The sequence below is a fragment of the Trichechus manatus genome, unplaced genomic scaffold, assembly GCF_000243295.1.
Source record: "Trichechus manatus latirostris isolate Lorelei unplaced genomic scaffold, TriManLat1.0 scaffold00008, whole genome shotgun sequence".
Lineage (NCBI taxonomy): Eukaryota > Metazoa > Chordata > Mammalia > Sirenia > Trichechidae > Trichechus > Trichechus manatus.
The window spans coordinates 2,069,183-2,096,259 of NW_004443944.1; the positions used below are offsets into that span (position 1 = coordinate 2,069,183).

Genomic DNA, 27,077 nt, shown 5'->3' on the forward strand with positions numbered 1-27,077 from the left:
CCCCGATACCCATTCTCCCCTTTCTTCCTAATACCAGAATTGGAGCCCCAGATCTTATCTGGGACCATAGATGCTCCACTGGAAGTCTTCATTTCCCAGCCTCCCTTGCAGCAGGATGTGGCGATGTGGTGAAGTTCTCGCTTTCACGAGCTGTGAGTGACAGCCTTATGTGGAGCTTCCTGGAAGTGCTTAGAAGGGCAGGTGTGTGCCCTTCCCCTTCCTGCGCCTCCTTCTCTTTGCCAGAACGTAGTCGTGATGGCTGGAGCACCAGCAGCTGCTCTGGACCATGCTGTGGCACACCAAGGCCGGTGAAGCAGCCACAGAGGGTGCCTGCGTTCTCAGTTCTGACCCCAGGCTGCCTGTCTCCAGTCGTCTTTTATGCAAGAAAATAAATGTTGCTCTTGTTGAAATTCCTGTTGCTCTTCTTCAGCGTGCAGCAGAACCTGGCTCTAGCTGACGCTCTCCCGCTCTGGGACGTCAGCCATGTTGGCATGAGTGGGTGTGCAGCAAGTGACAATGACACCAGTCACATGGGCCACAGTCAGAGCAGGCATGGTCAGCCCTTTGACCCCGTGCCAGGACTGTGCTAAGGGTCCTTGAGACACCAGCTCACTCGGGTCTCACGCCCTTCCCACCGCTGTGCGGGACGCACTAGGGAGACCCCCCTTTGCAGGGGAGGAAACGAGTGTGGAGGGTCAAGTCAGTAGGTGGTTCTGGGGCTGCACTCTGGTTCTGGAACCTTCCCTCCTGCCTGCCCTGCCTCCCCACCTCCCTCTGCAGTGATGACCTGTGGGCGTGCAGGCGGGGCCCTCAGGAGCTCAGCGGCGTGATGGAGGGCTGTGGATGGCCCAGCTCCGGGCGCCCTGTTTAGGGTGGGCTCCAAGAGCTGCGAGCTCCCAGCTCCTGGAGACACCCCAAGTCTCCGGGACCTTCTTTCCGCCCTGCCCCTCCTCTGCTGAGCCCATCCCCCCTCCACCCCAGGCTCCTGGGGGCCCCTCTACCTGTGCAGGCCCAGCTTCTGGTGTGAGCCCACCTCCATCCACTGCCTCTGGGCTGCTCCAGCCCCTGCTCCCTGCTCTGAGTGAGGGTGCCGGGGGGCTGTGTCTGGGTCAGAGCCTCGAGGGGCGGACCCCGGTGTGGCGGGGGGAATGGGTGGGGCTAGCCGCTCGGTCCCCTCTGCTCAGTGGTCAGTGTGTGGGGGTCCTTGGCCAGGACAGGACGGATCTGACTCAGCTTCCCAGGTTACAGAAGGGGAAGCTGAGAAGCGGTTGGCGCTGTGGAGTCAAGGACAGACTGGGACACTTGCCCGCCGCCCTCCTGCCCGTTGGCCACTGACTCAGCGCGCCACTGAAGGGTGCATGTCCATTAGGGCACGAGGGGCTGGGCCAGCCACATGCATGACTGAGGTCCTGAGTGACAGCGACGGCACCTCGGGCTGCCCTGCTCCCCAACCCCCACGGCCTCTCACGTCCCACAGCTGAGGGCCCCCATGCGCTGCCTCCCGGAGCGGGGCGCACCGTTGTCGGCGGCCAGGAAGGTGGCCTCGTAGACGTTGTTTTTGATGTAGACGGACTCGCGGTCCAGGACAGCTGCCGTGGTGATCTGCCCGTTGGTGGTGTTGATGTGCAGCCAGTTGGCCGGGTCTGACAGCTTTGAGTACCTGCAGGGAGAGGAGGGGGTGAGGGTCCTCCCACCACCTGGCGGGGCGCTGGGGGGACGGAGCTGCCTAGGCCCCTTCGCGCCGCCCTCCCAGCCAATGTCAGGGGGCAGCCCAGTCCTGCCCGGCTCCGGCCCCTCCATGGAGGTGCTGCCCCCACCCAGGCAGGCCTTGCTGCCAGGAGTCCACCCCTTGGGCGTCCACCCCTCGCCCAGAGCCCGTGGAGGTCCGAGAGCCCATGTGAGCGCCCCTGCCATCTGTGGGAGGAGATGCCCTCCCTCTGCAGCCCCAGGGCTCACTGGGTGCTTGGGGAGCAGCCGGCAGACTGTGGCGACAGCAGAGGGGAGCTCGATGCACGCTGTGGAAGGGGGTTGAAGGGAACCGCCCCTCTGGGGCCCTAGGGCCCTCCCTCTGCCCGCGGGGACTCTGAGGTGGGTCAGAGGGCCTGCTTATGTGTCTGCCTTCACCTCGGGGCTGGGACCTGCTGTCCTCAGGCCAGCAGGCAGAGTTCTTATTGGCAGGTACTCTCAGCGTCCCCATTCTACAGATGGGGACACTGAGCAACAGAGAGTGTGGGCGAGCTGCCAAAGTCATACAGAGAGTGAGGGTGGGGTGGGTCAGAGCCTGGCCAGCGCTGGGCACTGCTGAAGGTCTCTGAAGGGTCCTGCCTCCTGTTTTGGGAGCAGTGACCTCGGCCATCATTTCTCGAGGGCTGGCTGTGCTGTATCAGGTGGGCGGGTGACCCGGGCTGCCCCCAGGGCTTGGGTTCTTTTGCTCCTTGTCCTGAAAGACAAACCCGGTCGGGGACCCCCAACCACCCCCCAGGACTCCCTGGGCTTGGGGACCCCCCACTCTGGTCAGCAGGGGCTCGAGGGCCTGTGGGCGCTGTAGACCCCACCTCATCGCCTGCTGCATGAAGCGGTCGGGGTCCACCGCAGAGAAGGTGGTCAGCACGGTGCCCGTGGGCATGCCCTCCTCCAGGCGGATCAGCTTGTGGTTGGAGGGGAAGTAGGGAGCCTCGTTGATGTCCACGATGGAGATGGTGACCCCCGCCGTGGACTGGAAGGACATCTGGATGCCGCCGGCCAGTGGGGCCTGGTTGGACACCATCACGGTCAGCATGAAGGCTCGGTTCAGCTCGTAATCAACCGCCTGCAATGAGACAAGCCTGAGGGTTAGCTGGTGCGGCCACTGCTGGGTGAGCATGGAGGGACGGCCCCTGGCGGTGCACGCTGGGCTGGTTAGACTCCACCCCCTTATCCATCTCCTGCCCATCTCTGCCCTGCTCTGCACTCAGGAGGCTGGTCTTCGGGGTTACATCTCCCAGCTCCCTGTCTTCTGACTTCCTGCTGGGTTGGCCAATGGGAGGAGAGAAAGAAGTTGGGATCAATGACCCCTGCCCCCTGCCCCGGGCCGTGGTTTGGGTAGCTGAGTCCTACGGCTCCAGCTCTTGTCTGCCTCTGGCAGAACTGGGGCAGTGCTGGGCCCCCCACCCTGCTCCCTCAAGCCTAGCGTGGTAAAGCTTCCCCACTGTTGCTCATCCAGGGGTGCATCACCAGGTGCAGTGGGAAGAATGGTGGCTCCCCAAAAGATACGTCCTCCAGGAACCTGTGAATGTGACTTTTTTGGAAATAGGGTCATTGCACGGGTACTAAGTTAAGCATCTTGCGATGAGGTCACCCTGGATCAGGATGGCCCCGAATCCAAGGACTAGCGTCCTGACAAGAGAAAGCAGGGGGAGACAGACACAGACGTGGGACGGAGGCAGAGACTGGGAGCAGGAACCACCAGGGCCTGGGAGGGGGCATGGAAAAGGTCTTCCTCAGAGCCTCCTGAAGGAACAGTCCTGCTGATACCTGGACTTTGGACTTGTGGCTTTCAGAACTGTGAGAGAAGACGTTTCTGTTGTTGTAAGTCACCCAGTTATTATTATTTTACGGCGGCCCTCAGAAACACACACGAGGTATACTGTCTTTTGTGTAAAAGAGGGTAGGAGTGTGAATTTTAGGTGTATTTACTCATATTTGCAAAAAGAAACACTGTCAGGATAAGTCAAAAACTAATAAAGATGGTGACCCGCAGGCAGAGGGCAGGAGGGCGGTGGAGGGCAGAGCTGGGGGCACGGCCCCGGTGTGTTTTGTCCGAACTGACTCTGGAGTCATGTGGTCTCTTACACTGGAGGTACTAAAAATGAAATTATATATAGAAAGCAATACCTAAAAACTGCAAACAAATGGAATTACAAAAACTAACTGTATATCAACTGGCAACATATTTCCCAAAGAAAATAATCATTCCAGGTGATTTCAGAGCACAGTATTCCGAGGGTAAATCCTTAACAGATGCATTTTAAGGACAATAATAACGGCAAAGAAATCTTAAGCTCATTTGCGTCTCTTGGTGTTAGCAGTAATTTTGGTGTTATTTTAAAACTTTTTATGCATATTATAGAATAAAGTCAATAAGCACCTGTTGTTGTTAGTGCCGTTGAGTTGGTTCTGACTAATAGTGACCTTGTGGACAACAGAATGAAACAGTGCCCGGTCCTGCGCCATCCTCACAATTGTTGCTATGTTTGAGCTCATTGTTGCAGCCACTGTGTCAATCCAGCTTGTTGAGGGTCTTTCTCTTTTTTGCTGACCCTCTACTAAGCATAAAATAAGCAACTACTTTAATATTTTTAGGACCTAAAGTTTTCAGTGTAAGAGAAATGAGATACAAGAATAATCTCAATGAAGTTAAGTAAAAACCTTCTGTAAAATGATGGTAGCAGCAGTGATCATCAGGACCGGTCGAAATCCAGGGAGGATAATGACCAAGATCATCCCCCAAACTGATTCCCATAAGGCAGACGTCAGACACACCTCCACTCTCCAAACTTTTTACCAATTCTGACACCAGCTGTCCCTCCCGTGACACGCTCTACTTCTTTTCTTGGTTCCATAATCTGTTGCAATGGACACACAGAACTCACAGACCATACTTACGGTTAAGTGTTTATTAAGGGAGTAACAGGCTACAACTCAGGATCAGGCTCAGGATCAGGAAGTATGCAGGCAGATTCTCCCTTCAGTGCAGGACAGCTGTCACAGCTCCTCCTGGCCATGCAGGCCTCCTCTCGGCCCCCTCAGGATGGGCTCCTCTCGGCCCCCTCAGGTCGGGCTCCTCTTGGGCCCCCTCAGGACGGGCTCCTCTTGGGCCCCCTCAGGACGGGCTCCTCTCGGCCCCTTGCGGACAGGTTCCTCTTGGCCCCCTCAAGACAAGCTTCTCTTGGCCCTGCCATCTGTCACCAGTGACTGTGCCACAGGGTCCCTTCCAGGCCTGTCACCTGCAGCTCTGCTGCTGGGCCTCTCGCTGTCTTCAGTGTTACAGCCCTTGATCCACGTTATAGCTCTTCTAAAAGGTTCCTTGCCTTCTCTTTCTCTCTTCTTTCTTCCTTCTGCTTCTCTTCCTGCTACTTTTTGTCTCAAAAACCTGTGTGGGGTTGGCTGCATATATACACAACTCCGTGTCAATTTCAAGGCATGGCCCCTCCCAGTGGGGACAACAAACTGACCAATCCCCTCTTGGTAGGCCACAGACATTTCATTTGCATAGTAGACTAAAGACACTTCATTTGCATAGTCTATTGACCAATCCCTGCAAGGTACATACCAATCACTAGGCAGGCTGCAGCCCAGGGCCAGACAAAACATATCAAACCAATTGTTTACAGCTTACCCAGGAAATGTCAATCAACCTGGACAACAGTAACAAACCCTCTGGGGTAGGAAACTAGGGCAAAGGTAGCTCCTTAGGGTTTAGAGGAAAATCTCTCAAGCTGTTTTTCCAAAGAACCAAGACAAAAGGCCACATAAAGAAATCATTTCACCACAACTTCCAATGTCAACTTTGAATAAAAAAAAAAAATTGAATCAGTGAAATAAATTTGAAATAATCTTCATGAACCTGTATTTAAAAATTTATTTCCTAGCTCTGCCCAGTGAAAATGCCTGGAAGCAATGGCACTTCAGTGGCACCAAGCACTTCTTGTGCCCAATTTTGGTCTCTAAATACCATTCCTCACCAAGAAATGGCTTCTTCATGTGTGAGGCAAGAAACAAACAAGATGAACCCGGGGTGTCTTGTTGGGTTAGAAAGCAAGGTAACCCTCCGAACAGTGGGCAGGAAACAAAAACAGCCTGGTGACGCTCCCACTGGCTGAGTGGACAAATCTGAGCATCAGAAACAATAATGATTACAACTGATTGAAATATATTAAATGTAAAAAAAAATCCATGTGCTTTTAATGATACTGAGAAAACGAAAAAGCAAAAAATCAATCTTTAATTTGTCACTGTGGTAGGCTGAATAATGGCCACCAAAGGCCCAGGTTCTACTCCCTGGAACCTGTGAATGTCACCTTACAGGGCAAAAGGGACTTTGCAGAGGTGATTAAATTAAGGACTTTGAGATGGGCAATGATCTTGGATTATCCGGGTGGGCTCAATGTAATCACAAGGATCCTTATAAGAGGGACATGTGTTCTGAGGCTTGGGAAGACTGCTGTAGCTGTGTAGACCAAAGACTTCCACAGAGAGGCTGGGTGAGGGAGAAGGAGCTGCTGGCTGGCTGGCCATGGGGACGGCAGTGCGAAGACTGCTGATCTTCTAATGAGGTAGCCGTCTGCCAAACTGTAAAGTGGAAGAAGGTCAACAGTGGTCTCAGGTGCCCATTTGGCCCCTGTCAGCACCACCTTTGCCGCCTCCATCATCAACGCTGTCATCCCACGTGCAGCTCACCTGCAGGAATACCTCTGCCCAGCACCTGACCCCACAGAGCACATGTCTCTACACTGTCCTTCTCGAGGCACACTCTTGGTGGAGAAGAAGAACCTGAAGAGGGTGGTTCTTCCTCTTGGGGCACAAATCCTAAGGGCAGAACTGCAAGGCCCTCGGGACCCTCCATCCACACATCACAGACTTGTTCATGCTGCACACTTGAAACCAGGTGGCTCTGCTTGGAAGAACAGGAGGGGCAGCATGCCCCGGTGTTCACAGGCTGAAAAATGGCTGTAGCCATTTTGGATCATGAGGTGACCTAAAGAATGAAAGCCTGGCTCAGCAGAGCAGAAAGACAGAAGGAGCTGAGGTCTCTATTAATTGTGGAGCTGCCATATTTACCCTCAACTGCCCACCTTGGGAGTCTGTCTTTAGTTATCTAGTGCTGCTGTAACAGAAATACCACAAGTGGATGGCTTTAACAGAAATTTATTCCCTCACAGTTTAGGCGGCTAGAAATTCAAAATCAGGGTGCTGGCTCTAGGGGAAGTCTTCCTCTCTCTGTCCCTGTGGGGGAAGGTCCTCATCAATCTTCCTCTGGGTCTAGGAGGTTCTCAGTGCAGGGACCCCAGGTCCAAAGGCTGTGCTCCACTCCCAGCTCTACTTTCTTGGTGGTAGTAGGTCCCCCTCTTTCTGTTGGCTTCTCTCTCCTTTTATCTCTTGTAAGATAAAGATGATACAGGTTGCACCCCAGAGAAATTCCCCTTAGATCAGATCAGTGCTGAGTTGGGTGCTGCATCCCACCCTAAGCCTGACTCATTAACATAACAAACAACCTAATCCCGTTTGGCATTGACTGAATCCTGCCTCATTAACATAATGAACAGCTCACTTCCAGATGGGACCATAACCACAGGCATAGAGGCTAGGATTTACAAGATGTCACAAAATGGAGAATAATTACATCAGATCACAAAATGGAGAACAGACAACCACACACTACTGGGAATCATGGCCTAGGCAAGGTGACGCAGATTTTTGGGGGACACAATTCAATCCAAGACTTCTCTTCCTTGAAAGAATAAAGCCCTCATGCATTTAAACTTCTGTGGCTAGGTCTCTGTTACTAGCAACTGAACGCAGTGTCTAAAGGATAGAATCCAAAATTAAACTTGTTTTTTCTTATACCTCAACATATCCTATCTGGCTTTAAGCTCACCTTTCTGTTATCTTTCCTTTCTCTACAAACACCGGATGTTCTCTGGTTCTTTTCTTCTTACTCCTACTAAAAATTGCTTTCGGACAGGAGCTGCTAAACTGCTTCATACTAAGTTGTAAATGACTGATAAGTTTGATTATATCACTATGAATCTGCCCTTCCAGGGGAATATGAATCGTTAAGTATAGAAAAAGACATAAGTTAGAGGACTGGATTATAAGCTTATTTAAATGAATTTGAAAATTTAGATGAAGTTGGCAATTTTCTAGAAAAGTATAACTGACTAAAATCATTAAAGAAGTTGAACCAGTAGTTACAAATGTATCCCACCCGAAAACAAAGACAAAAGCAAAAGCAAAACCTATAACCACTAGGTCCAGATGGTTTAACAGCCAAGTTCCACCAAATATTGCAGGGACGGATAATTACAACCCACACGAGCTGTCTCGGGGGATAGATAAAGAAGGAACACCCCCTGAAACATTTCTTGAGGTCGGTCTATAGGTTGATAACCAACATGAAGACAGTATGAGAAAATCAAAATACAGACCTAAATTGCTCAGAAAAATACCCAAAAAGCTTCAGATATTAGCAAAACAAATCCTGCAATGTATTAAAAAAAAATACTACAGTGAAGCCTGTGGGAGCTGGAAGTCGATGGGACCGCCTTGTTTTACTAAGTTCTCTGCCTGGGCAGGGTGCGGTCTCACCATTTTTCCTGCGTTTTCCTTCTCTGGCAGGTTTCTGCCTTACGCAGATTCTGGCTTTCACAGATTTTACTGTGCTTCCTGACTAAGTTGTATTTATCTCAGGAATGCAAGGATGGCATAGCACTAGAAAGTCTGTTCATAAATTAAGGGGGCAATATCGACATAGGGGCCCTGGTAGCACAGCGGTTAAGCACTCGGCTGCTAAACAAAAGGACGGCAGTTCGAACCCACCAGTGGCTCCTCGGGAGAAAGATGTGGCAGTCTGCTTCCGAAAAGATTGCAGCCTTGGAAACCCTATAGGATCACTATGAATCGAAATTGACTTGATGGCAATGGGTCAATGGGTATCGACATCAGGAAAGGGGTGGGAGAGTTACTGTTTTGGCAGGTGGCAGCTCAAGCCTTCCTGCATCCCAGAGCTCACATTGCAAGTTCCTTGTGAAGGCTGTCTCAGCCACCATGTCCTTTGTCCTTGGCTAAAAAGGGTGCCACAGACTTTACACTGAATACCGTTTCTGCTGAGTTTGTCTCAAGGTACTTGCCAGGTAGCAGAAGTCAGGATGCCTGGCACCCACCTTCACCACGGTGACCATGCCCTCGTTGGTGATGGGGTCTGTGCGGATGCTGAAGTGCCCAGAAGGGTCCCCGCTGATGATGCGGTAGACGGCGTTCCAGTTTGGTGAGTGGGGCTGGTCTCGGTCCATCACAGTGAGGTTGGCGACCACTGTTTCCACCCGGTTTTCAGGGACTTCCCCTGCATACTGCAAGATGTTAAGAAAGACGAAATGTTAAGAATCCACATGGCTCAGGTCTTAAAAGCTTGCAAGCAGCCATCCAAGCCACAACAATTGGTCTCTATTCACCTGGAGCAACAGAGGAAGAAGGAGAGTCAGGAATAGGAGGAGGATATGGAATGTGTGGCTAATTGCCTCCATGAACAACTGCCTCCTTTGCCATGAGACCAGAGGAACTGGATGGTGCCTGGCTACCATTACTGAACATTTTGATCAAAGATTCCATAGAAAAATCCTGATCAAAAGGGGGAAAATATAGAACAGAATTTCAAATTCTCATAAACTCTAGACTTTATGGCACCACGGAGGATAGATGAACCCCTGAAACTATTGTGTTGGGATAATCTTTAAACCCTAAACCAAAAATATCCCTGAAATTTTCTTAAAACCAAACAATAGATTAGCTTAACTAGTAAAAACTGTCTGCCTTGAGCATTATGCTCTTTTAAGAAATATCTATATGAAATCAAATTGACAATAGCAACTTGAAAGGTTAGATAAGAACCTTAGGGGGAAATGAATTTATATTAATGAGGGAGGAACAACTCAGAAAAAGAGAGTGAGAAGGGTTGCACAATTCAAAGAATGTAGTCAATGTCACTACAATTGTACATGTAGAAACTGTTGAATTTGTGTATGTTTTGCTGTGTATATTCTCAACAACAAAAAAATAAATAAAATTTAGGAAAAAAAAAAAGAACCCAGACAGAAGGCTGGAGAGGTGAGGAGAGACCCTCTGTCAACACCTGGGAGATGCCTCCTTCCTCAAGCTGTTCCTGGACCACAGGGGCTCAGGTTGGCCGGCCCATCTGGGGCTGGTGGCGAGACAGGCAGGCATCGAGGGGCTGTGGCTTCTCATATCTGCACACATCCATCTCCAAACCAAGCCTTGCCCTGTTTATACACAGACACACACATAGCAGATCTCCCTCCTCAGTCCCCTTCAAGCTTTTCCCATATGCAGCAGCTGGGCAAGTGCAAAAGGCTGGGGAAAATTGGGTACTCAAGACCATTCAGTAAATGTGTGGTGAATGGACAGACATACTAGTGAATAGAAGCATGGACGTGCATGATGGGAGTAAGCAATAATGGAGTGGGGCTGCCAAAGCCTTCCCAAGAAGGGCCGTTCCTGGGCCCCTGCCCTCCTGCTGGTCCTTGCCACATGGCTTGGGGCCTGGGGTCAGCTGCTGGAGTGTGGCGTGCAGATGACCAACCCGAAGCCTCACATAGCACGAGGGCTACACCCACTCCCATCAGCAACTGGTTCATTCTGGCAGTGACAGGTGTGAAGCAGGAAGAGCCATCGTGTGTATGTGTGTGTTGAGGCGGTGACAGAAAGCTGAGCCCTCCTAGAGAATGACTGTGCAGGGCTGACTTTGTCAGTGTGTGGCCTGTGCAGCAGTGCAGGGTCCCCCATGCTCTGAAGAGCCCTGCACTTGGTTGAATGCTCTGCTGTCAGTGTCTTGAAATACTGATTTTTGAAAAAGGGGCGTGCATTCTCATTTTGCACTGGGCCCTGCAAGTTATACAGTCATTCCTGTCACTGTGTAGTATGTTTCTGAGCCAAAAAACATGCAGGTTAGGTTTGGACAAGTGTCTAGGGATTTTCGGTTGTATTTACAGCAGCAGCAGCAGCTCCATGGTGATTGCTGTGTGCCCGCTGTGGGCAGGTACTGGGCCAGGCACTCCCCATGTGTTATTTCACCTGTTTGTCAGAACAACCCTACTCTTATCCCGATTTTACAAATGAAGAAACTGAAGCCAGAGCGCTTAAGAGACTTTGAGATGCCACAAAGGGAGGAAGCCCAGACTGCCCAGTCTTACGGATCAAGCCCCAAGGGCTCAGCCCAGGGCAGGCCACCTGTGAGCTGGCTGGGAGGTGGACCAGCCTCTTCCAGAAGGATGCACCCCCAAGTCCAGCACTGTGGGTGAGATACCAAGAAGGGAAGGAAGGAATCCTGGGGACAGACATTTATCCGTGGCAGCTCTGCTCCAGCCCCTCATCCTTCTGGGGTTCCTTGGCACCCGCCTGCTTTCAGCCAACACTGGGGGGAAGCAGCCACAGGCCTCACGAGGCTTCTGCCACCAACACCCCCTGCTGTCCCTCGCCACGTGGCCTGTGGTGGCTGCCTTGCTTTTCATGATGTGCTCTCAGAGCATGCAGTAAGTGCCACCTGGCTGTGATTTCTGTGCCCACACAGGGCTGCAGCCCCGAGATGCCTTTCATATACCAGACACTGTGTTCACATCATGGCAAAGGACGGCTCTGCTCACCCCCCGCAACAGTCCTGGCCTCTGCCTCCAGACCTGACTCACCACACCTGAGTGCGTCCCACGAGCCCTGGGCACCTGGTGAGGAGCATCAGGGAGCCGGCTGCTCATCCCCATGGCAAGGTGCTGTATGGCACTGGGCTTGCTGTCCCACCCAGAGTTCCCCCTCTGCATCCAGGGCTGACTCTCAGCTCAGAGAGCTCAGAGCGAGGCCCCTACGGATGTCTGTCAGAGCCTCTGCAGGCCCCATAGATGCCCTCTGCCTGTTTTTGTAAATAAAGCTTCATTGGCACATAGCCATGCCCATTCACTTTTTTGCTGTTTATGGCTGCTTTCTCGTTAGAATAAGAGTTGAGTCATAGTGACAGTGGCCATATGGCTCCCAAAGCTGAAAACATTTACCATCTGGCCCTTTACCGAAAAAGGTTGCCAACCGCTGCTCTAGACCCCCGTTCCCCCGCAGCCCGGACAGTTAGTTCAGGAATGGGCACACGACTGACAGCAGCCAATCAGGGCTTAGTTCTGGTGACATGCTGCTGGCCTGGATATTGTTAGGATATGAGTCTGAAGGTGTTGAGGGGGCTGCCATACAAAGCCCAAGAATGAAGCCAGCCTAGAGGAAGCAGAGCCAAGGGGAGGGTCCTAGTGACACAGTAGGAGCCTGGATCCAGCTATGCCTGAAGTTCAATCACTTCTCTGCCTCCTCTAAGCTGTGGCCTGGTCATGGGCCGTCAGATGCACCTGCCTGACTTTGATTCAGAAGACAGTGGCCTGAGGAAGGAGGTGGTGAGAGCAACTGGTTCTGGAGCGCACGTGGCAGACAGGGCTCGTGCGTCAGCAGTGGTGGGAGGTGGTGGCAGCCCCATGGCCGGCGTTGGGGGCAAAAGTGTGGTCCCTATGCTGGGCATGGTGGAGCAGCCCCCACGCCTGGCTCCTCTGGCCCCTCAGACTTCGAGGGACACTTGTGCCCTTTAATAGCATCCCGTTCTGAGAAACCACTGGAGTGGACTCTGTTGCTGTCGGCTGGAATGTCAGAGCGAGGTTCCGGATGGACTTTCTTGGCTGGGTGTGTCCGGGGCCCGGTGAGGGCCCAGCGAGGGCCCAGCTCATGGACGTGACGCACACCTGCTGCCTGCACCGCCCTGCTTGTCATCCCATCACGGCAGCGCCAGCACAGGGGACGCACCCCTGCGTCAACCTCCTTCCAGGCTCTTGTGCAAAGTTTATATGGAAGAGTCTCTTTTAATTCATCCAAGTTCAATAAAGGACCACAAAGAAGGGCCTTCAGCTGATAAATATGGTTCAGGATTTCCTTATTAACTTTCCTCCAGCTGTAACGAGTTTTTAATTTAATTTTTCTGACTTTTAGGCACAGGGATATCCTCCCTCATGCCCCGGGGGATGCAAAACGCAGATATTTGGGGAAGGAAGAATTTTTGAGAGCATCAGAATGGAATTTCTCCCCTCGGCTGTAATCCAGAGTTCAAATCTACCCCATCCCTGTGGCAGAGTGGATTACACCTGCCTACGTGCGCCTTCCAGCACAATCTGGGTTCTGCAGCAGACATCCGTGGTTCCCAGGGGAGACCACATTAGCACATTAGGGGAGGATTTGGATGTGAAGAACGTGGAGCACGATTCTGGTGGAGCCCGCTCAGGCGTGACTTTACAAACGGGGGCAGGCTACTGGGTGGAGAACAGTCCACACAGGCCCAGGGAGGACCTCGGGCCGCCAGGCACCCACTCCTTGTGGGCACCGGGACAGGGGTGGGGACACCACAGAGGTACAGGAAGCCCCTCCCCAGGGAAGAAGGCCAACATTGCCCACTTGGTAACGTTTTCCATGTACCCTATTCTGCAGCCCGTGACTCAGGGGTCATCAGGACTTCCGGCCTGCAGTCAGGGAAGTGGGAGTGCAGAGAGGTCAACACAGCAGTTAAGTGGCAAGGCCAGGGCTCCCTGTCAGGGTGTCTGAGAATGACGGAGCCAGTTTCCTCCATGGCTGGGGAGGCGGTGTGCATTTCCCCTGCAGGCCCCGTCCTACCCCAGAACGGCGGGTCTTGGCCCTTCCCACCCTAAGCCCTGGGCCCATCCCTGGACAATAACTGACTGGCCAGGCTGGGGTCACCATACTTGGGGCTGGGACTGGGGGTGGGAGGGGCTCAGCGCATAGCGCTCAGCCATGGCAGAAGTGTCCTAATGGAGCAGTGGCCGTGACCCTGCCTGAGGGGGGGTGACCCCGTGACCCTGCCTCAGGAGGGGTGACCCGTGACCCTGCCTCAGGAAGGGTGACCCCATGACCCGGCCTCAGGTCTGTGAGGTAGGGATGATGTAACTCCTGTGTTAAAGTCCAAGGGATTTTGCCCCGCGGTGGAGTGGGTGAGATGAGTTTGAGGGTTCCAGCCAAGCCAGATATTTCATCGAGAAAGGGGGCAGGTGAAGGGAGGAAAGAAGAGGGAAGTGGGAGAAGCAGATGACTGAGGAGGGTGCAGGACCCACGGCCCACGCCCCACACACCTCGTCACCTCTGAACATGCGCCTGGCCCTCTGAGTAAAGGGACAGCTGGGGGCTCCCAACTTTCCCCGTCCTGTTTCAGGGTGCTCCAAGCACCCAGAGGGCTGGGGATGGCCCCCGAGGAGAAATGCAGCCCTGGACGCCGGAACCCCCGGGTCTGCCCTCCCCACGGTCCCCGCCATGGCCACTTCCTGTGAGTCGCTGGTGCTCATCCTCCAGCCCCAAACGTTCTGAAATGTCTGGAGTGGGCACCCAGGGCCTCATGCTGCCCGCACTCCCCACATTTGGGGCCACCCCCCAGGCCAGACCACACGACCAGCTCGGAGAGGGACCCAGCTGTAGTCTCTCAGATGCTGTGGCCTCTCCAATGCCCTAAAGTGTGAAAGGAGACGCGTTTTCAAGAGCAAAATGCAAAGATGAAATCATAGGTCCACAGATCATGGCCTATGGGCCAAATCCGGCCCAACACTTCTTTTTGTAAATAAAGTTTTATTGGGACATGGCCACGCCCATTCACTTATATACCGTCTGGCTGCTTTTGAGCTCCCAGGGCAGAGCTGGATGGTACCAAGAGACCAGTATGGTCCACCGAGTCAAAAATATTTACAGAAGCAGTCTGCCCACCCCTGGATTCACAGGCTGTCCTTGGGATGCAGATCCCCCCAAGGACACAGGGGTCACACATGGCGCTATCTCCTTCCTTCTTCCCTGGAACGGGCACAGAGGGTCTGGACAGGTGAGGTGGGGGGCACACACGCTGGCCTCGTGGGCATCCTGGTGGTCACAACTCCAGCAGGGAGGCTGGCCCAGAAGGATGTTGGATGGTGGTCAGGATGTAGGATTTGTGCAGCTCCATATCAAATCCAGGGTGAGCCTGGCCACTGTCTCTGGGGCTGTGGGGTGGCCAGAGCCTGGGGTCCACGGCAGGGGAGGGAGAGGGACCCTACTCATTTTTGAGCCAAGTTCCCCAGGACCTGGAGCATCCCTGGGTCACTGTCAAGGCCTCCCTTTGGTTATTGATTTGTGCCACCCAACTAGCTCTGAAAACGGAACCCGTGATGCGTCTGTGTGCCTGTGTGTAGGACGCTGTTCACGAGTTTCCAGCTCCGTGGGCTGGGAGTGTCCTAGTGACATCAAAAGTCCCAGCAGTCCTCACAGAGGCAGCATCCTGGGGACTGTGATGCTGTGACTTGTAATTAATTTCTAGTCCCCCCCACCCCCACCTTTAAAATTTTTTTTCAGTTGGGCTCTTTCCGGGGACTTGATATCGTATAAAGCGAGCTTGGCTTTTGCACGGAGGAGCTGCGTCACCTGAGGTCCAGCTCCGGCTCCAGGGAAGCTTACTGACCTCTTTCTCATTCTGAGCTCTCCACCGGAGCAGGCACACAGGAGCAGAGTGGCCAGTGTCCCGCTCCGGCCACCTCGGCCACTCTCTGCTACTGGCCCGTCTCCCCAGGACTGCCTGGCCGGCCCAGTTAGGGCCTGGCAGAGCAGACCATGAAGGGCCCAGGGGCTCGGGTCTGGCCAGGGTATGTTCTGAACCCTACCAGCCACCAGGGTGGTCAGGGACTGTCCCCTCAGTCCCACCCAGGGACACAGCAGCGGCTGCATCTTCATTCTGCATTTGTGTTTGTGGAAGGTTTACAGGATGGGCTCCTTTGGACACTGCAACATTTTTAATTTTCAAAATGGAGTTTTCTATCTAGTAAAACGAGGGGGACTGGTGGTGCGGTGGTTAAGCCCTTGACTGACAACCAAAAGGTCAGCGGTTTGAACCCATCAGCTGCTTTGTAGGAGAAATATGTGGCAGTCTGCTTCCGTAAGGATTACAGCCTTGGAAACCCTGTGGGGCAGCCCTGCTCTGTCTTATGGGATTGCTGTGAGTAGGACTGACTCACCGGCAGTGGGTTTGGTTTTGGCTTTTTGGTTTGGTGACTCTGAGGGGCTGTGGTGGCGCAGTGGTTAAGTGCGTGCCACTGACTGAAAGGTTGGAGGTTGGAACCCACCCAGCAGCTCCATGGAAGAAAGAGCTGGCGATCTGCTCTCATAAAGATTACAGCCAAGAAAGCCCCACGGGGCAGTTCTACTCTGTCCTACAGGGTCTCTGTGAGTCAGAATCGATGCGACGGCAGACGGGAACGGGACCCAGTAAAGCAGTGATGGTTCCTGTGAGCTCTGTGCTTAGAAGTGAGCGTCTCAGCGTCGCAGGACCAGCGGCTCTTACAACTGAAAGAGCCACAGGGGCTGTGTTCCTTCCTCCTTCCCCATTTTACAGCCCAGGAGACCGAGGCCCAGACGGGCGGCGTGCTCCTGGGCCGCCAGCCCCTCCGAGTGTGTTTCTCCGCCTCGCAGAGCTGCTGGGGAAGTGATGGGCTAACGCGGGGACAGTGCCCAGTGCCAGCCCAGTGCCCAGGGAAGGGCCAACCATTCAGCCAAAACATGGACTGGACCTCCCGCCCCTGGATGTTTGGTTCAAAGACCAGGCTGGCTCACCCCCTTTCTAGAAACGGTGCAGATGTTTCGGAGTCTGACCCCGATGGGTCCACAGTCTCGAGCAGCGGTTTCTGCAGGTGGAGACCGATGGGACCCGCGGTCACGATCATCACACAGACGATATCACTAACCACCAGGACTGCGTTTTTCCCAGGGTTTTACGGGGTGCCGCGTACGCTGCTGAGTGATTGACATCTAGGGGTGCATCCAATCCTCACCCCCACCAGGATGGCCCTAATGTTCTCCCCATCTTACAGACAAGGAAACTGAGGCAGGGCAGGGCTCCAGGGAGCATGAGGAAAATTGAGTGGAGAAAGTGGTGGTCAGCCATTAGCCAGCGACGCTGGCATGGGGGGCAGGAGCTGGTCCTCTGGGAAATGTCTTGATCCCTATCCCCTGCCAGGTGTGGGACCACGTGTTTCTGAATGTCCCCACTTACTGCAGTCCTGAGCACCACGGTAATGATTTGCCCCAACCTTGTGCTCCTGGAGGCGGGGCCTTCATCCCTCACCCTGCACCCCTGCCCAGCACGGCCGCCCCTGGTGAGTGGACACAGGGCCGGGGGGACGTGGTATCAAGTGGTATGGTGGCCCGGCCCCCATTCCTGCAGCCGCTCGGCTCTTGGAAAGACCAGTGCCAATTAATTATCCATGGCTGTGGTTTGCACAGAGCGCCTGGGCATAATTAAGGGCACCGAGTCCATTCCAATTCTCAGATGCCAAGTTTTTATTCTCAGGAACTCAGGCTAAATCGAAATCTCTCCCTCCCCGGGGTTTGGGGACATAATTGAAAAGCTAAGGTGATCAGGGAGTCGTAGGGCTGGGCCAGAGTGAACTCGAGTTCCAAATGACGGGGGCAGGGTGGTAGGAGCCCTCTGGGCTGGCCCAACACCCGCAGGAAGGTGCCGAGGCTAGCCCATTGTCCATCTAACCCCTAAAGCTGAAGCTGCCTCTCCACCCAGCCCCTGCCAGCCCCCGCACCTGGAGGCGTATGCAAATATCAGTGGTGATGACATCCACGTGGGGCTCACCATCCCCCAACCCCTTCCAAGCACCATGACTCACCCCCCCTTTAACGGATGAGATCAGACTCATCCGGGCCACTGCTGCAGCCCCTCAGTTGCTACCCACTGGGCTGGGACAGGCCCCCAGGGCTGCTGAAGCCCAAAGCCCGCCTGCCCGCCTCACGTGGGGTCGCCATGCGTTGGAGCTGACTCGATGACATCTGGCTTACGTCATCCAAGGCATCAACTCCCATATGGATTCATGGACGTTCCCAACGGCATCCTGAGGTGGGCAGGACAGGTTTGTGCTCCAGAGTGAAATGAGGTGCAGCAGCCTTGTTCAGAGGGTCTGGCTCTCAGCCCAAGGCCACACAGGTGGAGGGACCGAGAGGGGCCAGGGCTTGGGCTTCCTGACTCAGGAGACCCTCCTTATGGGCAGGAGATGAGTGCAGGGGCGGCGCTGGGCCCACGGTGCTGTCAGGGTGGGACTGTCCCCAGTGAGCCACCCCAGGCCCATGGGGCATGGCAAGCAAGAGGTCCTAGGGTGGGGTCTGAGGGTTGGGTCGTGCGGGCCCGCCACCCCAAGCCCAGCAGACCTCGCCCTCCCTTGCTGGAGGGCTGAGTGCAGAGAGAGGCCCTGGCTGGCAGCCTGGCCGTGGGCTGAGCAGTGTGCACAGAGTCGGTCGAGGGAAATAACTTTTAATTACCATTTAAGACTAGGAGTTGGATCACGCAAACCCTTCTGCATCTCTCAGCTTCTACTGATTGTTCTTGATTAAAGCCGATAAAAATAGCCTAGCCTTGGTGGGGGTGGCCGGCGGTCCTGCACCGCCCCACCCACCCCACTGTGCTGATTAGACTTTGTCCTGCATCCTGTCTGCCTGTCACCTGTCCCGATGGGGACTCAGCACCCTGACCCCTGACCTGGGTATTAGGGGAAAGAAACAAACCAGCTGTTGTCGAGTCTGCTCCGAATCCCGGTGCCCCCATGTGTGGCGGAGTCGAACTGCGCTCCGCAGGGTTTTCAGTGACTGATTTTTCAGAAGCAGATCACCAGGGCTTTCTTCTGAGGTGTCTCAGGGTAGACTCATACCTCTAGCCTTTCGGTCAGCAGCCGAGTGTGTTAATGGTTTGCACCATCAAAGACTGGGTGTTAGGGATGCGCACACTACCATGTGACCCAGGCACCGGGGAATGAACCCTGAGTCGGATCAGGCAGTACCCCTGCCTGGAATGTGGTTCCGTCCCCTCATCCGCCCCCGCCTGGCTGTGAGGAGTGCTTCCAGATCCTCTCCAGGCTGATGTTAGACTTCAGGGCACCGTCAGAGTGGCCGGGGCTCACCTGCCATGATATGTTCACTCTGGGGAGGAGGACATCGCCTGGCCCTCCACGGTGCAACGGGGCCCGGCTGACCGAAGTTAGCTGGACTGAGGTGTGACAACCAGGACGGCCCCTCAGAAAGCTCAGGGCGTCGCTCTGGTAAACCCCTCTGCGCTTTCTTGGCAGTCCGGAAGGGCGCAGATGGTGTCTGGTCTGGTCAGCCTGGGCTGAGGGGTTGTGTGCTTGTGCCATGTTTAGGGGAGCATGTGGGAGGGGATTCCTCCTCTGGGGGCTCCTGTAGCATCTCAGGAGGGGGGCCTGGAGCCAGATGTGAGGAGCAGAGCTCGGGGTGGCTGGAAGGGCCTCAGTTTATTGGGATCTAGGACCACAATTCCTGTTCCTTCCTCATCCCCCAGGGTCCCAGGGAGCCAAGCTCACCCCACCTTACGTTCATGGGGCTGGGAGGCAGGAATTCTGCCTGGAATGTGCTGTACCATCTTCTGGGTCAATTGCACATTCTGTCCCAGGTCCAGTGCAACTCCTGGGGGCCCGTGTTCCGGAGCCTCAGGGGACAAGGGCACCTTGCCCAGTATTTCCCACCCTTGGGAGTGATGCCCCAGCCAAGAACAAGAAGGGCAGAAGCTCTGGCCTCGCACAGGGAGTTACCCCTCCCCTCTCCTTTCCTCCTCTCCCCATCTCTCCCTCAGGCTGTCCCAGGACCCGTTTCTGGGGCCCATCGGGGTGTTTTCAGGGTGGCTGTCCCATAGGGTTGTTATGAGTGCAAACTGACTGGACGGCACTGGGTTTGATTTTTTTGTTTTTGAAGCGCAGACATACACAGGAAGGGCCCCTGGAGGAGCAGCTGGCAGAGCTGACCCGCCTTTAGACCAGGGCAGGTCGCATCTGAAGAGGACAGAAGCCTTACGAGGTCCGGATGGAGCCCAGGAAGCAGATCCCACCCCAACCCCGCCTGCGGGGCCTGACCGGGCCACTCCGCGCCACCATCCCTGGTTGCCCACTAGGTGTCGCTGTGTACTCCAGGGTGAGGCCGCTGCAGGCGCTCCACCCCTATGCCCCGCTCACCGGTCCTGGCGGCCGGAACAGAGGCACGGGGAACCCGGGAGGGGGCTTGGTGAGGGGCACTGGCCTGCAAGGTGCCTCAGGGCAAGCAGACTGCCCACCAGGATCCCCGAGGTCTACTCTGTGGGAAGGCACAGTCCCCTCTCTGCCCCCAGCTCCTTAGCCCCCTGTCCCCCTGGCTGCCTGGTGCCTGGTGGAGAACACAGCACTGGCTCGGGTCCCACTTGCTCCCAGGTATGGCTTTGTGGCTTTGGGCAAGTGGCCAGATGCCTCCAAGCCTCCGCCTCCTCCTGCGGGGCACCAGAGCCCTGACCCCTGGAGGGTGTGGGGTGGCAGGTCCACCGGAGCCCCGATGCCTGGAGGGTGTGGGGTGGCAGGTCCACCGGAGCCCCGACCCCTGGAGGGTGTGGGGTGGCAGGTCCACCGGAGCCCTGACCCCTGGAGGGTGTGGGGGCAGGTCCACCGGAGCCCCCAGGTGCGACCACTACTAATGTGGCTGCTGTTACTGTTACTGCATTAGGTCCCTCGTTCACTGGGGGTGGCCCTGCCGGGAGAGGGACAGGGAAGGAGCCCCCGAGGTCCTGGCCCTGTGCTGGGTGCCCTGCAGCCCTGGCTGACCCTTGGGTGGAAGCACCCCCTGGTCTGCAGCCTGCTGGGATAGCTGGCACCACGGGCCAGGCGCATGTCCCTGTGACAGCAGTACCCCTGCACGGGGGCTGACAGTATGTGCTTGGGGATGTGGCACTGCTCACCCAAGGACCCTGGGGCAGCATCAGGGAGGGCGCTGGGTGGTGGGCAGGGAGGGGTGGCCGGGGATCCCAGGACCAAGTGGGGCCATTGGACGTCTGTTGGGCACTAAACACCCTCCCAACGCGCGGCTGCCCGTTGCCTCTCGAGGGCAGGACTCGGGGCCTGGCCCTTGGCTCTGTTCCCTCGGAGCTTGTCTGTCTGTGAGCTGTGGGCCTGGGCCACGTGGATGGTCACTGTGGAGTGAAGGCACGCTGCCTACCAGAACACCTTGGTCACCCAGGTCCCGATGAGCCCAGTGTGGCCACACCAGGAGGGAAGAACGTCCCCGTCAGCCCGTTCCCTTCCTGCTGATGGCCACGGCGCGCCTGTCAAGTTCCTCATGCACGGATACGCCCCATCCCTGGCCCGAGCCCCATCTGCTCACCCCAAGCAGGCACCCTCTGCACACAGCCACACATGCGCCTCCCAAAGAGGCGAGACGCCGGCCTCCCGCCGGAGCCCACATCCCGCCAGCTCGGCGGCACTTCAGAGCACGTCCCGGGCACCCGCGAGCTGTCGGCCGTTGCTCGGTGCCAGGTGTTGCTGGGCTGCCCAGCAGATGGGGTCTCTGGCTGGGCCTCGAGCCTGCTCTCAGGCAGAGCCACCTGGGGAGCCCCTCCAGCACCCGCCAGCCCGCTGCCTGGGGTCTTTGCTCCACCTGCCAGGCCCCTCCTCTCCGACAGAGCGGCAGAGAGGAACATCCAGCGCCAGTGAACCACACGCCCACGCGGACTGCGTCACTGCGCGGACTCGAGGCACTCACCGTGCTCGTGGTGAACTCCGGCGGGTTGTCGTTCACGTCTGTCACCGTGATGATGGCTGTCGCTGTGTTGGAGAGGCCGTAGTTAAGGTTCCCTTCCATGTCTGTGGCCTGCACGATGACCATGTACTGCTGAACCTTCTGGAAGGGCGAGAGGGTGGGGAGAGGACGGGTCAGTGCGGGCTTTCGTTCCAGGCCGTCTGGACCTGCTGTCAGAGCATCGCATTTCCTGGGTGGAGGTGGTCGCAGCTGGTCCCCACCTGTGCGGCTGTGTGCGGGGAGCAGGGCTCTGTGAGCCCCTCGGTAAGTGCGTGAAGAGCATTCTCACCCGAGTGCTGTGGGGAGCAGCGCCCTGGGGCAGGGGTGACTGGGTTTTCATCTCAGCCGCTTTGAAAGGTGTGGATCCCATCTGGGGCCAAGACCGGGGTCTGGAGAAGAGAGGGCCCGGTGAGCACGGGCACCACACCTTGTTGGAGAACCAGGGAGGGAGGGGCTGCAGAGGCCGGCGACCCCCGTGGATGTGTGTCCGGGGTATTTCATCCCCTCCCCCGCCTAGGGCAGCTTGCTGGTGGGCAGCTCTGTCCTGGAGGCGCCATTAGCATCCAGGTGCAGGTGTGAGCCCTAAACAGCACATCAGACTGATGGCAGAGTGCACTGTATGGGTGTTGAGGGTTCTCACGTTCCTGCCCCCCATCGGTGCTGAGGCCGGGCTGGCCTTTTCCACCACGGTTCTGACTCATGGGTCACAGGTGGTCCCTATGTGACAGGGGAGGGTGGGCTGGTGACAGCGGTCTGCAGGGGCCATAGCCCGCTTCCCACCTGCACCCCTGGGGAAGGAAGCTTGGGGACCAAGGCAGAGGGAGCTGCTGACATGGCTCCCGCCAGTGGCCGACGCCCAGGCCCGAGTCCCGCTCCCCAAGAAGGAAGGAAACGACCAGTTTCACTGCTGTGAGTCAGTGAAATGCGTTCACGTTGCACAAACTGGCTCTGTCAGGAGTTACAAACAGCAGACGGGTCACCAAGCCTTTTCTTTCCATCCCGCCATCAAAGAGCCCTGGTGGTGCAATGGTTAAGTTCTCGGCTGCTAATTGAAAGGTTGACGGTTCAAACCCACCCAGCTGCTCCATGGGAAAGACTTGGCGATCTGCTCTAGGAAGGATTATAGCCTAGGAAACCCTACGGGGCAGTTCTACTCTGTCCTAGGGGGTCGTTATGAGTTGGTATGGACTCTATGGCTCCTAACAACAGCAGCATCCTTCCATCCACCCCTCCCTCCATCCCTCCTCCCCTCTCTCCATTCCTCCGTCTGTCCACTCCCTCCCAGACCAGCCAGCCCCAGGCAACCTGTCCACTCATGACAGATGAGTGGTGAGCCCAGCCCAGACTGCCAGTCTGCAGCTGCTGAGCTGGGGGCGTGGTCGTGGGAGCTGGCAGGGCTGTCTTTGGTACAATGTGGGGGGAAACAGAACTGAGATGGGGAGGGAGTGGGTCCTAATGCTCCCATTAAGCGCCTGGATCCAGCTAGTCCTGAAGCTGAACCTTGTGTTTTCAGTCGCATGAGCCAATGAGTCTCTCCTTTTTGTTCAAACCAGTTGGAGCTGGTTTTCATCCTTTGCCACAGAAGGGGGTCTGATGGACCAGCCTGTTACTGTCATTCCTTTGGGTGCGATTTTATCACATGACCCCTCCCACCTCCCACCTACAAATACGTGTCTTGGAAGATCGGTGGGATGGCAGGGTGCCTGATGAGGGAAAAGCACATGATTCCCGGAAGTCCTCCCCATGTCCCCCAGAGATGTACTGTCTCTCTGCTCCCCCTTGGGGCCCCAATAGGGCCCTGAAGACAGATTCAAGGCCTGGGTCTTGTGGCCACATCCAGGGCGATGCAGTGAGGCCCCCGAGTCCAGCCCAGGGACAGTCACCCTTAAAAAAAAAAACCAAACCAAGCCCGCTGCCGCTGAGTTGACTCCGACTCATAGCGACCCGACAGAACACAGGAGAACTGCCGCAGAGTGTTTCCAAGGAGCGGCTGGTGGATTTGAACTGCCAACCTTCTGGTTAGCAGCAAGCTCCTAACCACTGCACCACCAGGGCTCCACACAGTCATCCTTACACAAGGCAAACTCCTTCTGTCTGTCCTTGCTGTCTGGCTGTCACGTTATTCCTCAGGCAGTGACCTTCTTACTTCAGTAAATACACTCGGAAGCACGTTTCCTGTCACTGCCGTAAGCGGAAAGCAGCGTGCCATGCCATAAGTAGAAATTAATCCCCAATGTAAATACACGTGTTAATGAAGTTCACCTGTGGGCATCTCCACCCAGCCTGCAAGTGCACTGGGGACCGGGGGGGTTGGTGCCAGGATGCGTCCCCCTGCCAGAGTGGTCCCCATGACGGGGACGGCCTGGCAAAGAGAGACGCGGCCTAGGACCCCAGCACCTCAGCTCCCGGCCCTCACTGCCCAGCGCCCCTGAGTGGAAGGGGCAGACGGAAGCAGCTCACAGGTGCAGGGAGGGTGGGAGCCGTGAGAGGAAGTCCAGCCTGTGAGAAACGGCTGCCTTGTAGCAATCACGGCCTAAGGAGTCACTTCTCCAAATCCTTCTTCTCCCTCCAGTACCAAGCCACAGGCCCCGCCCCCCGCCCTGTCCCCGTCCCTGTCCACCTGCTCAGAGGACAATGAACACAAGCCCATGGGCGTTCATCGCCACTAGGGGGCGCCCCAGCCCCACATTTGAAGGGGGTGGTCTTTCCTGGCCATGGTGGTGGGCAGACTTGCTACCCGGAAGCTCCCAGAGTCGGAGGGAAGGAGCTTCCAGCAGGGAGCCCGAGGGGGCGAGGAGCGCTGGGGTGCGGGCAGCACAGGCTGGGCACTGGGGGTGGCGCTGAGGGCCCTGAGTCGCTGATGGGGGGCTGGCGAACCCCCCGTGCAGCAGCATGCTGCTCTGCTCTGGCCTCTTGGTGGCGGGGGTGGGGGGGTCTGCTAGTGGGGTCTGCTGGCTGAGTCTGGGCAGCTTTAACGTGCAGGCTTTGCTGACCACCTTCTGGGTGCAGGGTTTGCTGACCACCTGCTGGATGCAGGGTGTGGGGCTGGGTGGGAGGAGGGGGCTGCAGCGTGGTGGTTGTGATAGGCCACGTGAGGGCCCAGTGGCCACCAGCCCCCCCGGACATGCTGGGTCTGCACCACTGTCCTGGCCGTGGAGGAAGTCTGGGCTGGGCTAGGCGTGGGGGGCGCTGACGCTGCCCGCTGTGTCCCAGGCCCTTCTTCCCTGTCCTTGTACGAGGCCCCCCTCCCCAGCCCTGGCTCTTGGGCACCTGAAGGAAGGCAGGGCGGGTGGCATGAGGATCGGCCGTGGCTGGGAAGCACCCCCGGCCACCCCCACTCCCCCAGGACGGGAGGCTTAGTGAAGAGCTCCAAGATCACTGCTAAGTGAAGCCCTTGGAGGCGCTGGGGGAGCTTTGTGTGGATGGGGGCAGGGCAGGCACAGGGAGCGGGGGGCGGGGGGAGGCCTTTATTTTTCATCTTCCTTTCTCTCCAAAGAGGCGCGCTGGCAGCCCCCAGGAGGACCTTCGTCACCCTGCGCCCACGGGGCCCGAGGCTGCCACAGGGGTCTGAATTCTACAGGTTCCTTGCACCCTAAATTAGCACCACAGAGCACTGAGAGGCTGGAGTTAAAATGAAACAAAGGGACGGGCCTCCTCTTCCATGTGCAGGGGCTGGCGGGGCACGGGCTGGGTCAGCCTGTCCTATCCCGTCCAGTCCCCTCCTGTCATTTCAGCCAGTGGCTGGGCTGCCCACCGCGGCCCATCTGAGGATGCAGGGCGTGAGCCCTTGCTTGCGGGGGCACAGACCAGCCCAGGGGGCCATCTGCTCCCCGATTTCTGGTCAAGGTCCCTCCCTGCTTCTCCAGGGAAACTGCTCCCATTAGGGCCTCCACACCCGCAGCGGTGCTCTGGGCTTATCTACGCCGGCAGCTTGACCCACTGGCCACCTACCCCTCTGCCTTCTCTTTCTTCTGAGAACTATTTATGGACAAGTTAGAACATTCTCCAAAGGAGAAGATTTCCAGGGATGCCGACGCGCCCCTTTCTGTGGGGCCTGCGGAAATGTCCCTCCAGCATTCATCAGCCCTGGTGGCCAAATGAGCTGGGGGTCTCTGAGCCATTAGGCGCCCCCTGGACGCGGGGAGGAGCAGCTGTTGCCTCAACACGGTGGCTGTTGATCCCGTTCCCAGACGTGGGCTGGGCGCCGATGACATGCAGACGCCGCCCTCGGCTCGGGGACACAGTGAGCCTGGCCGATGTCGACCACCTGGGGAGGTTAAGGTTAGTTTGTCCCCCCAAGACCGTGACCGTGAGGGTGACACTGTGCCCGATGTGGCCGCTGTCTGCTCGGGCACGTTATGCTCTCAGCTCTGGACGCTGGAGTGTGAAATCGACTGTCAGCGGGGGCAGGCTCCTTCCGGAGCCCCCAGGGGAGGGTCCTTCCCACCTCTTGCAGCCTCTGGTGGCCCCTGGGGTTCCTGTGGCCTTGTCACCTGGATTTCTGCTCTGTCTTCATGCGGCAGCCTCCTCTGCCTCTGCCTTGTCTCTGCGTCTCTGAGGGCCTCATCTCGAGATCCGAGCCTTAATCATACGAAGGACCCTTTCTCCAGACAGGTCACGCTCACAGGTTAGGGCCAGGATGAGCATACAGTTCTGGGGCCCCACTCACCCCTAAGATGTTGGCTCAGCCAGGTCTGTGGCTGGGTCCGGTGACTCCAGGAAAACCTTCGCCTCAAGCTGTGACCGATTCTCCCTCCTCTGCGTCCCCAGGCCCGAGACAGCATATGCCCCCTCTTCTTCCTGCCCCAGTTCTGGGTGCCAGCCCCCTCTCTACGGCTGCAGAGATGCGGACCACCCCCCGACTGCGGCTGTGGAGATGCGGACCCCCCACCGACTGCGGCTGTGGAGATGCGGACCCCCCCTGACTGCGGCTGTGGAGATGCGGACCCGCCACCCCACACTGTGGCTGTGGAGATGCGGACCCCCCCCGACTGCGGCTGTGGAGATGTGGACCCCTCCCCACTGCGGCTGTGGGGATGAGGACCCCTCCCACTTTGGCCTGTTCGGTCAGTGTGGAGAGAGACCCCTCCCTCTTGTAGCCCATCCGGTCAGTGTGGAGCCCAGCTCAGAGGGCAGATGGAAGGCGCTAATTGGCCACGAAAGGCTCCAGGTGGGTGTCCTGGCCATGGACTGAGCCAGCAGATGCAGTTTGAGCTGTGACCTCCCCTGATTGGCACACCCTCCCCTCCCGCCCCTTCCCTCCCCGCCACCAGCCTGGGCCTGGCCTCCTGCACACCTGCAGGTATTAGACACCGAGGCTTCTTAGGGCGCCTGCTTCAGCCTGCTTCCTCCTCCTCTCCAGACCACACCTCACCCCAGGCCACACGTCACCCCAGGCCACACGTCACCCCAGGCCACACGTCACCCCAGGCCACACGTCACCCCAGACCACACCTCACCCCAGGGCACACCTCACCCCAGATGACACCTCAGCCCAGGCCACACCTCACCCCAGGGCACACCTCACCCCAGGCCACACGTCACCCCAGGCCACACCGTCACCCCAGGGCACACCTCACCCCAGGGCACACTGTCACCCCAGGCCACACCTCACCCCAGGCCACACGTCACCCCAGGCCACACCTCACCCCAGGCCACACGTCACC

The 27,077-nt window shown here is 56.8% G+C and overlaps 1 protein-coding gene across 1 annotated transcript in view; it reads right to left on the reverse strand.

Moving 5' to 3' along the window:
* CDH4 (cadherin 4) overlaps nucleotides 1-27,077 on the reverse strand; it is a 661,165-nt gene that overhangs the window by 7,745 nt on the left and 626,343 nt on the right. The window contains exons 10-13 of the mRNA XM_023741423.1: nucleotides 21,376-21,513; nucleotides 8,922-9,107; nucleotides 2,556-2,809; nucleotides 1,518-1,660 (exon numbers count right to left, since the gene is read on the reverse strand). Of these exons, the coding sequence (XP_023597191.1) occupies nucleotides 1,518-1,660; nucleotides 2,556-2,809; nucleotides 8,922-9,107; nucleotides 21,376-21,513 (721 nt within the window). The remainder of the gene's footprint in view (nucleotides 1-1,517; nucleotides 1,661-2,555; nucleotides 2,810-8,921; nucleotides 9,108-21,375; nucleotides 21,514-27,077) is intronic.